This window comes from Monodelphis domestica, chromosome 1 (assembly GCF_027887165.1).
Source record: "Monodelphis domestica isolate mMonDom1 chromosome 1, mMonDom1.pri, whole genome shotgun sequence".
In the NCBI taxonomy this organism is placed as follows: Eukaryota; Metazoa; Chordata; class Mammalia; order Didelphimorphia; family Didelphidae; genus Monodelphis; species Monodelphis domestica.
In genome coordinates, this window is record NC_077227.1 from 478,552,785 (window position 1) to 478,567,181 (window position 14,397).

Sequence of the window (14,397 nt, forward strand, 5' to 3'; positions counted from 1 at the left end):
CTTAGAAAATGTTATAGTTCATTAAGATAAGAAAGTTTACTTTGTTGTAAAACTCTTTTGATTGTTGAATCTGTTATGTGTGTTCAAAAACATTTCTGTATTGGATATTGTTCTTTTTCATTACCTCCCATTTTCCTACAATCCCAAATCTTGGATTAGGATTTAGATAGATTAGAATAGTGAAGATAGAGTAAGATTTTTTTATTGGGGGGGTGGTGGTAGCATATTTAGAATGGTAGTTTCTTATAAAATACACAGAATAAGGTAGCATTTGATACCTTAGTATAAATAATAGGCAAACAAAGTGGTTGTTTTGTTTGGGAAAACAGAAAATGGGGGATTTGTAAAGGAAGGAATGACAAAAAGCAAAGAAGATATGAAAGGTAATAAAGATGGACCCAAGAGAAGCAGATGGAACCATCATGAGCCAGCAAGGGAAGATTTCATGGAATTCTTTTTTTTTAATTTATTTTTTTTCCCCCATGGAATTCTAAAGAGGATTCAAAAAGAGAAGACGGTTGGCCAGGAGGTCTAGGCAGTCTTTGACTTCTCTACTTCACTTCTCTTCTGACTCTCTCTCACAACAGACTCAGTCCTGAGCTGGGGAGCACAGTTGGGTTTCCATTACCTTTTCCTACCTGGCTTGTGCTGAAGAGGTGTTACTGTTTTGTCTGAAGATCAGTTTAAACTATCATTTCTTCCTTGAAAAGACATTTGATCTCTCATCAAATATAGTAATATTTGTAAATATAGTAAATATAGAGTTAGGATCTACCCATTCCCTCTGTCCTACCCTTTCCCCCCCTTTTATCTCTTTGCCATAGAAATAAATTAGTTAATTAGTATATCAAGATTTGTTTCTGAAGTTTATAATAAGAAGGGAAGATTCAGAGTCAACAAGAATCAGAGTTGGGAGGGGTTTGATTCACTCTGGGTCAGGTACAGACTCAGGCTCTGTTGGATAAAGAGGAAGTGCTGTACTCTAATCAGCCCCTCTAACAGCTGATTTCCTGTTTCAAGTATTGGGAAGGACCCCTCTCTCTCAATCCCACCAATACACTAAGTAAAATGGAAGAATGCTTACAAAAAATTTAAACTGCTTAGACTATTAGAGAAGGAAATAGAATACCTAAATAAACCCATTTTAGAAAAAAAAAACTGAACAGGCCATAAATGAACTTCCGAAAAAAAAAAAAAGCATTGGGACTCGATGGATTCACAAGTGAATTCTACCAAACATTTAAAGATCAACTAATTGCAGTGTTAAATTATTTGAAATAACAAGTAAAGAAGGAGTTTTACTAAATCCTTTTATGAAATAAATATGGTACTGATACCTAAACCAGAAGAGTGAAAACAGAGAAAGAAAATTATAAACTAATTTTATTAATGAATATCGATGCAAAAATCCTAATTAAAATCTAGGTAGGTGACTACAACAATGCATTACAAAGGTTATACATTGTGACTAAACAGGATTTATAAGTAGGGATGGTTTAATGTAAGGAAAACTTTCAATAGAATTGATTATATTAATAACAAAAGCAATAAAAATCACATTACATCAAAATATGCAGGAAAAGCCTCAGTAAAATACAATACTTGTTCCTATTAAAGTATAGGAAAGTATAGGTATACGTGGAGTTTTTCATAAAATGATTTGAAGGATTTATCTTAAAGTGTCAGCAATTTTTTTGCAGATGATATGATGATATATGTGGAAAATCTTGGAGATTCAACTAAAATTAGTTGAAGCTATCAATTTTAGTAAAGTAGCAGAATATAAAACAAACATAAATCACCAGCATTTTTATATATTACTAATAAAGTCCTTGTAAGAAGAGATAGAAAGAAATAATTCCATTTAAAATAATCACAGATAAAATAAAATACCTGGTATTATACTGTTAAAACAAACCAGGAACTACCTGAATATAATTATGATTATAAAACACTTTTTACACAAATAAAGTCAGACCTAAGTAATTGGAGAAATTTTAATAATTGCTCATGGATGGGCAGAATCAACATAATTAAAATTAATTAATTAGGTAAATCCTACCTAAACTAATCTCCTTATTCAATGCCATCCCAATCAAATTTTCAAAAGCATATCTTATTGAGCTAGAAAAAATAATAACAGAATACATTTGGAGGAACAAATGATCAAGAATATCAAAAGAATTGTTGAAAAAATGTAAAGGAAGGAGGTCTAGCAATATGGGATTTTAAAATGTATTATAAAGCAGTAATTATCAAAACTATCTGGTACTGGCTAAGAAATAGAAAGGTAGATCAGTGAAACAGAACAGACACATAACAAACAGTAGCAAAAGATTATGGTAACCTCATATTTAGCAAAAAGTCTGCCCAGATTATTGGGCTAAGAAATCACTATTTGGTAAAAATTTCTGAAACAACTGGAAAGTAGTTTGACAGAAACTGGGTAGAGATCAATGTCTTATACCATTCACTAAGATAAGATCAAAATGGATACATGACCTAAAAGGAGATATCATAAGTGAATTGCAAGAACAGGGAACATTTTACCTGTCAGATTTTTGGATGAGGAATTTATGTGTAAATAAGAAATGGAGAACATTTGTGAGATTTAAAATATATCATCTTGAGTACATTACATTGAAACAGTCTTGTACAATTAAAACATGTTGCCAAGATTAGAAGGAAATCAGAAAATTGGGAAAAATTTTTCATAGACAATTTCTTAGATAGAGGTCTCATATCTAAAATATATCACCTTTGTGAAATTTATGGGAATAAGAGCCATCCCTTATGTATCATACCAGGCATATTAGCATCTTGAACATATTATTGGTGTATTGATATTGTATCTTATGTGTTCATATAACAGACTCATGGTCATGTTACTTATTGATTATTCTATTTCCAAATCTTCAGTCCAAAGGACAAAAGAATTTCTGAGCAGGACATTATTTGCCACAGGGTCCTAGCTACCACCTTGTTAGACCACATTCCATACCAAGTCACATGTTTGATTAACCTCCTCCTCTTTGATTACATGATTGTCAATTGAACCAATGTTGAAACCTATGCCATGTCACATGTTCATTAGCTACCTCCTACTCCACATTCCTAAACTCTCCAATAAAACCTCTTCATCCATTTTTAACTCATTGTCTCTGAGTCTTTGTTCCTTTGTCTCCCTCTATCTCTATAATCTCTTCATCCACACATTCATATGTTGAAACTGCCTGCAGTTCCTATTTAATTTCTTCCTGGGTGGACACCTGAGAAGGAGAATGGTGACTGAGGGTAAATGGATGAAGAGGTTATAGAGTACATCTGTTCATCAAACACAAGGGATTCAGCATGCTCCAGTGATGCTTCTCAAAGAGAGTGATTTGCATGTGTCACTGAATTTTTATTGGAGAGTTTAGGAATGTGGAGTAGGAGGTAGCTAATGAACATGTGACATGGCATTAGTTTTAACATTGGTTCAATTGACAATCACGTAATCAAAGAGAGAAGGTTAATCAAACATGTGACTTGGTATGGAATATGGTCTAACAAGGGGGAACTAGGACCCTGTGGCAAATAATGTCCTGCTCAGAAATTCTTTTGTCCTTTGGACTGAAGATTTGGAAATAGTATAATCAATAAGTAACATGACCATGAGTCTGGTATATGAACACATAAGGTACAATATTAATACATCAATAATACTTTCAAGATGCTAAAATACATGATATGCTACACCCTAATTGATAAATGGTCAAAAGATAAGACAGTTTTTGGATGAAGAAATAAAAACTATATATAGGCATATGAAAAATGTTCTAAATCACTACTGATTAGGGAAATGCAAACTAAAACAATCCAGAACTATCATCTCACACCCATTGGTTTGGCTAAAATGACAAAAGGGGAATATAACATGTTAGAGGGCATGTGGAAAAATTGGGGCACTAATACACTGTTAGTGGAACTGTGAACTGATCCAACCCTTTTGGAGAGCAATTTTGAATTACAACCAGAGCGCTATAAAAACTGTTTATACTCTTAGATTCTATTTCCCAAGGAGATCAGTGGAAATGAAAAAAAAAAAAACCTTATATGTTCAAAAATATTTATAGCAGTTCTCTTTGTGGAGACAAAGCAATGGAAATTGAAGAGATGTCCATCAATTGGGGAATGGCTGAACAAATCATGGTGTGATGACTGCTCAGTAAGAGATGAAAAACAGATTAATTTTTTTAAACATGAAAAGAACCATATGGAATAATGAAGATTGAAATGAGTAGAATCAATAGGACATTATATACAGCTTCAGATTTAATATTTGAAGATTAACTTATGATGGTTTACTTCCAGAGGATGAACTGAAAAAATGGAAAAAAAAGATTATATATACATAACTGTTTGCTGGGCAATACCTTCTATGGTATGGGGAAGGGAATAAGTAGTTGAAAAAAAATAAGTATAAGAAAAACTTGGGAAGACTTATGAACTGAGACAAAGTGAAGTGAGCAGAACGAGGAGAACACTGTACACAGTAATAGCAATATTGTACTGTGTTCAACTGTGAATGACAGCTATTGTCAGTAATACAGTGATAGCTTCAAAGGACCCATAATGAAAAATGCTATCCCCTCCAGAGAGAGATCTGATGAACTCTGGGTGCAGATTGAAGCATACTTTTTTATTTCTCATTTTGTTTCTCATTTTTAATTTTTTTGGTAACCTTTGATGTGGAAATACATGACCTCACATGTATAATTGATGTCAATATTGCTTAGCTTCTCAATGGGTGAGAGGGAAAGAGAGAATTTGGAATCCAAAATTTTAAAAAATAAATGTTAATGTACCCCCAAAGAGATAATAAGAAAAAAAAACATATACAAGAATATTCATAGCTGTGCTCTTTGTGGTGGCAAAAAATTGGAAAATGAGGGGATGCCCTTCAGTTGGGGAATGGCTGAGAAATTTGTGGTATATGTTGGTGATGGAATACTATTGTGCTAAAAGGAATAATAAAGTGGAGGAATTCCATGGAGACTGGAACAACCGCCAGGAAGTGATGCAGAGCGAAAGGAGCAGAACCAGGAAAGCATTGCACACAGAGACTAATACACTGTGGTATCGAAGGTAATGGACTTCTCCATTAGTGGCAATGCAATGTCCCTGAACAATCCGCAGGGATCAAGGAGAAAAAAACACTACCCTCAAGCAGAGGACAAACGGGAGTAAAAACACTGAGGAAAGGCAACAGCTTGACTACAGGGGTGGAGGGGATATGGTTGAGGAAAGACTCTAAATGAACATCTTAATGAAAATACCAACAACATGGAAAAGAGTTCGGACTGATGACACATGTGATACCCAGAGGAAGCACGCATTGCCATTGGCAGGGGTATGGGGGGGGGGGGAGAAAAAGAAAATGATCTTTTTTTCTAATGAATAATGTTTGAAAATGACCAAATAAAATAATGTTTAAAGATGAAAAAAATAAAAATAAATGTTAAAAAAAATACACATCAGGGGCAGCTGGATGGCTCAGTGGATTGAGAACCAGGTCTAGAGATGGGAGGTCCTAGGTTCAAATCTGGCCTCTGATTCCTAGTTCCTAGCTCTGTGACCCTGGGCAAGTCACTTGACCCCCATTGCCTGGCCCTTACCACTTTTCTGCCTTGGAACCAATCAAGACAGAAGGTAAGGGTTTAAAAAAAAAATACGCATCCATAGACCTATGCTATCATTATTGTCTCTGAATAGCTGGCTGCTATGCCTGGCAGAGGCCAACTTTACTGTTACTGAAGAAACTTGTCTTTTAGGAATTTGACCCTAGCATCTTAATATGTCACCTTTCCCTCTGGTCTCATATATTCTTTATGTTCCTCTGGAATAGATTTTGATCTGGCAATCTACAATTAACATGGAACATTTTTTGCAACTCAAATTTAATAAACCATCACTGAATTATTTTGCTAAATAAAACCCTACCATTCTCTCTGTGTGTTCTTTGCTAGAAAACACAACAGAATGGAAAGTGACGTACTTTCCTCTGAAAGTGTTTAGCAGTTGCTAAGCATCCAGTGTCCAAGTTTTACAATCCGGGCTAATTACAGCTGCTACTGGACTTGCTTTTTCTGTCTTAGATTTGTGATGCATTGTGTAGATTTTAATTTTAGATACAGTTTCCTATGGTGTAGGCTTATGAAATTGGCTGTCAGCTGTTGTTACTAAGTGATGGAATGACATGATTCTTTCCTGGGCTCCTTATGATGACATTTTGCCCAGAAGGGTCTCTTATTGAACTTTTATAACTATTTCTCTGCAGTGATTTAATTTGTGGACTATCAGTGAGACACTGGTAATAATGAAAATGGTGAGGATTCAAATTGCCTATATATCTACATGCTGCTGTGTTCCCTGGGTCTCTATTGCTATGTGTATCTCTGGGGATTCCTTCACTAAGGACATTTCATTAGTATGCCACGTCTTGTTGTCTTTATTAATTTGGAAAGCTGTCACCCTAGTTGGGTAAGTGCCCTTCCTCTGTGGCATATTCTACAGATCTTCCATTTTGCACTCCTGTTGTCGCCACTCTCATGTTCTCTTCCATTTCTTTTTTCTCCTAATGATATTGAGAATATTTATTCTTCACCTATTATTGAGATCTCTAGCATCCTATATATTTCACGAGAAAAGATAGGAGGAAATCCACCAGCATTTTATAGCTGTTTTATGGTTTTTAAAATCATCATGCCCATTTATACCCCTTCCAAGTTGACTCTCATTTGCTTAATGCGCTGGAAAGAATTCCTTAATCTCCCATTCTTCCACTTAACTATACATGCTTTGAATTTCATGCCCTGTCCAGATACTGTGCTTTTTTCCTTTCCCCTTTCTTCAGACAGACATAACAATAATCATGCCATACATGGGTTAGTATTTTTTCAGAGCTTTCATGTTCAAGATGAAATGAAATGAGTGCTGATTTTCAAACCTCAAAGGATATATCATACTTTCTTTTTTCCTTTTGAATGTAATTATCTATTGGTGATGGGTAGCATTGTTAGGCTGAAGGCTAGAACTAGCGCTTTAATTTTAGTGGCCATTTTGGCCTGTATTAAGTTTTACTGCTTCAGATAACATGGCTATATAACTGTACTCTTCTTCTCAGCACAAGGACAGTTGAATTTAATATAGATGACTTCCTCATTTCTTGCTGTTCCACGTGGACAGTGTCAAACAACCTGATGGATCCCGGCAATTTCTCACTCTGGTCAGGACAAGAAAAATTGACTTTTTGGAGTAGAGTGAAATTGTTGCCTTATTTTCTCTTTATCTTTCCTGTTCTCAAAACTTTGAGTCTTGTGGTTCCAAATTTATTCAAATACTACATTCAGTCTTCTAAAGAAGCTGATGATAGCAGATACTTTGTCAAATTGGTTATATTCTATGTAATTTTGAATCTTCTGTATCAATCTCTTCTGCTTTTTATTGGCACCATTTAACCCAGCTGCTGCTATTTCTGAGAGCTTATGTGGTTTTTCTTCCAGTATGTGTCTTGGTTTGGTTTGGGGGTGTAGAAATTGCAGTAGATTTTGAAGCAACTCTTGTCCCCTTCTTTCAGGTGGAGACACTAACCTACCAATCCAGAGCTACAACAGTACATGCTATCCGTGATTCAGAATTGGCTAAGTTACCAGCAGGAGCACTGAATTTCATCAAGCGCAGATATCCACAGGTAAAGAAATAACATTATTGTTCTTCTACCTCTAACATTTGACCTCCAGCTTCAGTTATATTAACCAGCCATATCCAGGTATCACACAGCTATTATGTGCAGAGCATTATAGCAGATGCTTTAGAGAACATGTGGTTCTTGTCTTCAGGGAACTTGGCATGTAGTCTAGCAGGTAAAGCATGGATATCTTTCCAGCTCTATTTGGTTATTTGGACTTGTATATTCCTATGAGAAATTTAGAGATTTAAAACTAATATGAATGGAAGATGATAAGATTGACCAGTACTTTGTCTATTTTATTTGTTTTTTCAAAGTACCAGCTTCTAGTCTTAATTCAATAGTTCTTTTACTTTAGATTTGATTAATTTCTCCTTTAATTTTTAGGATCTCTAATTTAGTATTCATCTGGGGATTTTTAATTTGTTCACTTTCTAGTTTTTTAATTTTTAATTTACATGCCCAACTCATTGATCTCTGGCCTTCCTAATTTGTTAACATGCACTCAAGGATATAAATTTCCTCCTGCTTTGACTGCATCCCAGATTTTGAAAGGATGCCTCATCATTTTAATTTTCTTGAATGAAATTATTGTTTCTATGATTTGTTCCTTAACCAATTTTGAAGAATCATATTATTTAATTTCCAATTAATTTTTGATTTGCCTCTCCATGTACCCTAATTATTATTTTTATTGCATTATGATCTGAAAAAGTTGCTTTTATTATTTCTGCTCTTTTGCACTTGTCTGCCATGTTTTTATGCCCTAGTACATGGTCAGTCTTTGTGAATGTACCATATGAAAAGAAGGTGTATTCATTTGTGTCCCTATTTATTTTTCTCCACATATCTATTAACTCTAATTTTTCTAAGATTTCATTCACATCTCTTACCTCTTTATTATTTATTTTTTGGTTTGATTTATCTAAATCTGATAGAGGAAGGTTCAGGTTCTCCCACTAGTATAGTTTTACTATCTATTTTGTCTTTGAGCTCCACTAGTTTCTCCTTTAGAAATTTGGATGCTATACCTTTTGGTGCACACATGTTGAGTACTGATATTTCCTCATTTTCTATACTACTTTTTATTGGGATGTAATTGGCTTCCCTATCTCTTTTAACTAGATCTATTTTTACTTTGGCTTTGTCAGATATCATGGTTTTATGATTCCTGCCTTCTTTATCTCAGTTGGTGCTCAATAGATTTTGCTCCAGCCTTTTACCTTTTCCTTGTGTGTGTGTCTACCTGCCTCATGTTTTTTGTAGATAATATATGCTGGGATTTTGGTTTCTAATCCACTCTGCTATTTGCTTCTGTTTTATGGGTGAGTTCATCCCATTCATATTCAGAGTTATTAATATCATCTTTGTATTCAACATTTTGATGTCTTCTCCTAGTCCTGCCCTTTCTTCTTTCACTATTTCCTTCTACACCAGTGTTTTGTTTTTAAATAATCCCCCTAATTCCCATCCTTATTTTACTTCCCTTTCTCTCCCCCCAATTCTTATTCTCATTTTTCTTTAGGGTCTTTTTAAACTACACCCCCCCTCACACACAATCTCCCTCCCTTGTATTACTTCCCTTCCACCAGTATGTTTGTTACCCTTCTACTTCTCTATAGGGCACAAATCAATTCTCTGCCCTAATGGATCTGATTGTCTTCCCTCTTTGAGTCAATTTCAATGAACATAAGAATTAAGTCTTTCCTATCTTCAACTTCTTTACACTTCCAATGTATTGGTGATCTCCCTCACTCTTACCATGTGCTTCTTAATGAAATATAAATTTATCTCATTTTGTCTTTTTTCCCATTTCTCTTAGTATTAACCTCTTTTTTACCTCTAATTTTATATATATTTATGCATACATACATATATATTTATATATATCTTGACATTTCCTCCTATACAGTTTGTCACTGTTCCCTCTAAGTATAATTCTTCTAGCTACCCAGGTGATAATAACAATTTGTAAGAGTTACCAATATCTTTACTTTTCTTTTTTTTTTTTAAACCCTTACCTTCCGTCTTGGAGTCAATACTGTGTATTGGTTCCAAGGCAGAAGAGTGGTAAGGGCTAGGCAATGGGGGTTAAGTGACTTGCCCAGGGTCACACAGCTGGGAAGTGTCTGAGGCCAGATTTGAACTTAGGACCTCCCATCTCTAGGCCTAGCTCTCAATCTACTGAGATTCTGAGCTGCCCCCCACTGAGCTACCTAGCTGCCCCTATCTTTTCTTATAGGAATACAAATCATTTTAACTTATTGGGTCCCTTTTTGTTGTTGTTGTTGTTGTTGTTGTTTTATTTTTCCCCCCTTTCTTAATTACCTTTTTGTGATTCTCTTGAGTTCTGTGTTTGGGCATCAAATTTTCTGTTTAAGTACAGTCTTTTCTTTATGAATGCTTGGAAATCTTCTATTTTATTAAATGACCATACTTTTCTCTGCAAGAATATAGTCAGTTTTGCTGGGTAGTTGATTCTTGGTTGTAGACTCAGTTCCCTTGCTTTCTGGAATATCATATTACATGCCTTCTGGTCCTTCAGTGTATATGCAGCCAGATCCTGTGTTATCCTAACTATAGTTCCATGGTATCTGAATGACTTCTTAGCAGCTTTTAATATTTTTTCCTTGGTCTGGTAACTCTTGAATTTGGCTATAACATTCCTGAGCATTGTTAATTGGGGATTAAATACAGGAGGTGATCTGTGGATTCTTTCAATCTTCACTTTTCTGTCATGCTCAAGAATGTTGGGGCAGTTTTCTTGGATAATTCCTGTAGAATGATGTCCAGGCTTTTTCTTTTGTCATGATCTTCTGGTAGTCCAATAATTCTTAAATTGTTTCTCCTGGGTCTGTTTTTGATGTCTAATGTTCTGTCAATGAGGTATTTCATATTTTCCTCAATTTTTTCATTCTTTTGATTTTGTTTTATAGATTCTTACTGCCTTGTGAAGTCATTTGCTTCTAGTTGTTGGATTCTAATTTTTAAAGACTGAATTTCATCCCTGGCTTTTTAGTCATCCTTCTCCTTCTGGTCTGATTTTCTTTGTAGGTCATCTTTCATCTTCTTTGCCTCATTTTCAAGATGGTTAATTTTGGCTTTCAAGACAATATTTTCTGTTTCCAGATGATCTATTTTGCTTTCCAAGTTATTTTCCCAGTTGTCTTCAGCCTCTCTTAATTGTTTTTTCAATTGTATTTTGAGTTCTTCCAAAGCCTGTGTCCAATTCACTGGAGTTTCTGTGTTTTTGCTTGGTCCTCCTCTGTTCTACTTGCTCTTTGTTCATTACCTAGATAGAGGCTATGAATTGCCATTTCTTGTTTTCTTTTTCTATTGTTTACTCATTTTTCCCCCTTCTTTGCCCTCTGTCATTGACTGTAATCTTGTTCCTCTGATTATTTGCTGGATCTGTGGGTTCATGCTGTTCAGTCCTGAAGGGGATTCTTCTCTGCTCTGCTGATTGATTAGGTTAGGCTGATGGTATAGATGAGCCCTGAGGTCAGATCTTCCCCAGCTGGCAGCAGAAGCTGAAAAGGAGGTGGGCTTTCCACCCTGTTATCAAGGTTGAAGCCTATAGTGGTTGCAGCCTTCACCCTTGGAGCTTAGTCAGCAAGGCTCTCAGAGCCATCTGTGGGGGAAGGGGTATTGGAGCTTAAGCTTCCCTGCCCTCTGAAGGCTTCTTATCTGCCCTATTGATAACATTAAGCCAGGGCAGAGTTGATCTGCAGAGCTGGATGTGTCCTGAAGCCAAAACTTTGAGAAGGGTGGGGCAAAGTGGAGTATTTTGGCTGCAACTAGGCTGCTCTCTCAGAGCTTCTTCTCTAGCTGCCTCCCCGCTGCCTGTGTTCAATGCCCTGAGCCTGGCACAGTTATGCTAGCAAGGCACTCCCTCCAGACTAGCACTCTTACTCACTCAGATACTCTAGCCATAGCTGGAGACTCAGCACTGTGGGGGGGGGGGAGCAGTCTTGGGACCTCCCTTCTTCCCTTCTCTGGAAACCAAGTGTTCAAGATTTCAGGCTTTTGGGGGGCATACTTTTTAAGTTGAATCCAGCAGGAGGGCTTTCCAACTCTGTCCTGTTGTTAGATTTGGTTTTTTTGTCCCCTCAAAACATTGTGTTTTTTGATTTGTGTGGAACAGTTTTCAGAAGTCTAGACTTTTGCTGTGTCTAAGCCAACATCTTGACTCTGCCCCCCAGCTCCCTCACAGTTTCAATGGAGGATGATAAGAGTGATATGAGGTTAGAGAAAACTTGTTAGAAACTTAGAAGACTTCTTAGAAGGTGAGTTTTGAAGTTTTAAAGAACATGGTGGTGGTTATGGATTGGTAAGAAGCCCTTCCACATTACATAAGGCTTTTGCAAAGTCAAAGGATGTGAAGAAATTAGGGTCAAGCTATATCTAGTAAAGTGACTAGACTGGGTAAAATTATGAAGAAAATTAGAGTGAGAGGCAGTAATGTGTATAATTGAAAACCTATTAAACTACCTATCCCGAAAGCCCACTGACTTCCTGTCATTATGTACTTCCTGTAGACAGAGGATAAAGGGAGTGGGTGTTGAGGCTCCTCCCTCTCTTTGGGCATTATATAGCAATCAGCAGTGATGGTGGTGAGTGGGGATTTTTAAAATGGCTAACCAGCCATGGGTACGTGGTTTTTAATTTGTATTGTCTTTATTCCTCAATTTCTAATGATCATTTAATAAACCTCATAAAATATGCTATTTTTATTATTAGAGATATAATTTTAAATTTTACAAAAGGATATTATTGAACTTTGAAGGCCTGTTAAAGAAAAGTGTCAAATAATGCTATGGTCAGAAACTGGAAGATTGATTATGGTGTTGTTTACAATAATGGTTCAGTTTTGATTGGGGAGTAGAGAAAAGAAAGATAGATGACTTAAGCTAGGGTTGTTATGATTCAGCAAGATAGATTTAGCAAGAACATTAGCAAGATATTCAGGTCGAGTTGTCCTTCAAAAAGATAGAACTATGAGAATGGAGGTAAAAATCTCCAAAAATCTAAATATGTAAGGATTTATTGAAATTGTGCGAATGAAAAAACTTCCCTAGGAAAGTAAAATTTTTTGTTATTGTTGTTGAGGCATGCCATTTCTGTAACTGTGAAAATGTGGGTTTCCAAGACTGTGAATTGCCAAAACTGTAAAGGTTTCGGGCCAAACTATAAAGATAATTTTTAGTGTCTTGATTTATATTAAAAATAAGTGGTCGCCATGAGAAAATTCCCAAATATGAAAATACCCAAGTCAGCTGGGTTTTCTGGAGATTTTAATTCATACAAATGAAGGAATTAAGGGGAGAGAGAGACAGAGAGACAGAGAGACAGAGAGAGAGACAGAGACAGAGAGAGACAGAGACAGAGACAGAGAGAGAGAGAGAGAGAGAGAGAGAGAGAGAGAGAGAGAGAGAGAGAGAGAGAGAGAATAGTAGAAAGGGCCTAGGCCTGAGCCTTAAGGGAGAGAGAGTCAGTCTTTATCACTCACCACAAGATCATCCCAATCAAGGTCCAGTCCTTCACTGAAATCCTCAACTCCTGAACTGAGTTCAGAGACTCTCCTCTGAACTCCTGAGCTCCCAAACTGAGTTCAGAGCTCCAATTCAGCTTCCAAACTGAACTGAATTCTCCTTTTAAAGAAATTTTCTCTTATGTCACCTCCCCTAAATTTTCACATCTACCAATCATAGTAGATGCTTTTTCCCAGGACTGCCCATTCTTAGTTCTCATCACTCTTCAGTTCTCACCTTCTCTGGGTATATTATATCTTCTGAGTATTTCACATCTCTTTTGCTAAGTTTGCCTTTTGTAAGTTGCTTGACCTTTTAGTGATTAATTTAACCTTTATAGGTACTTAGCACCCTTTTGTATTAGATCTAAAAATAGACCACCTAGCTTAGGGTTTTTGCTTCACTATAAGTATGAGTTGGGGACTTTTCATTGTTCAATCAGGAATTTTCAACTTTATCTTCCCCTAAGGCACTGTCTGAGTAGGGTGGAGTAATTTTAAAAGTTCTCAATACATTCCTGACCAAGTACCTCCATTGTTACAATAGGGGAATAGCAAATCTTCTAAGGCAGCAGTTCTCAACCTCTCAATTTGTAGCAATGAGAATGCATAATGTATATCAGGTATTTACATTCTGAATCATAACTGTAGCAAAATTACAGTTTTGAAGTAGTCACCAAAATAATTTTTTGGTTTGGGGTCACTGCAATATGAGGAACTGTATTGCGGGGTCACGGCATTAGAAAGGTTGAGAACCACTGTTCTAAGGTATAGTCTGAGCAGTTTTAAGATTCACATTTCCCACTTTATCTCCTCTGAATTTTTCTCTAGGATAAATGTAGGAAAGTAAATGTTAAGGTAAAAGAAAAGAGAAAATGACACTGTATCTTAGGGAAAAAATGGGAAGGACCAATGAAGGAAGAAGATGAGAATCAGCAGAGTACAGATGATAAGAGAACAAAGTTTCATGGGTGTGAGACACAATAAAGCATGAACTTTTCCCCCCCTGATTAATCTATCTTCTTGGATTTTCCACTTTTATCAAGGGGATTTTTTTCTTAAACACTTGGAAAATTATGGCTCAGTCTCAAAGGTCAGAGGTGAACCAAAGGTCTCTTGTGAGCCAAATAAATCATTT

At 36.0% G+C, this 14,397-nt stretch overlaps 1 protein-coding gene across 15 annotated transcripts in view; it reads left to right on the forward strand.

Moving 5' to 3' along the window:
* PNPLA7 (patatin like phospholipase domain containing 7) overlaps positions 1–14,397 on the forward strand; it is a 326,954-nt gene that overhangs the window by 126,456 nt on the left and 186,101 nt on the right. For all 15 annotated transcript variants that reach the window (XR_008917511.1, XR_008917518.1, XR_008917520.1 and 12 more), the window contains one exon: positions 7,619–7,732. Coding sequence is in view for 11 of the 15 variants with exons in the window: in XM_056823116.1 (XP_056679094.1) it covers positions 7,619–7,732 (114 nt within the window). In the remaining 4 variants the exon portion in view is untranslated. The remainder of the gene's footprint in view (positions 1–7,618; positions 7,733–14,397) is intronic.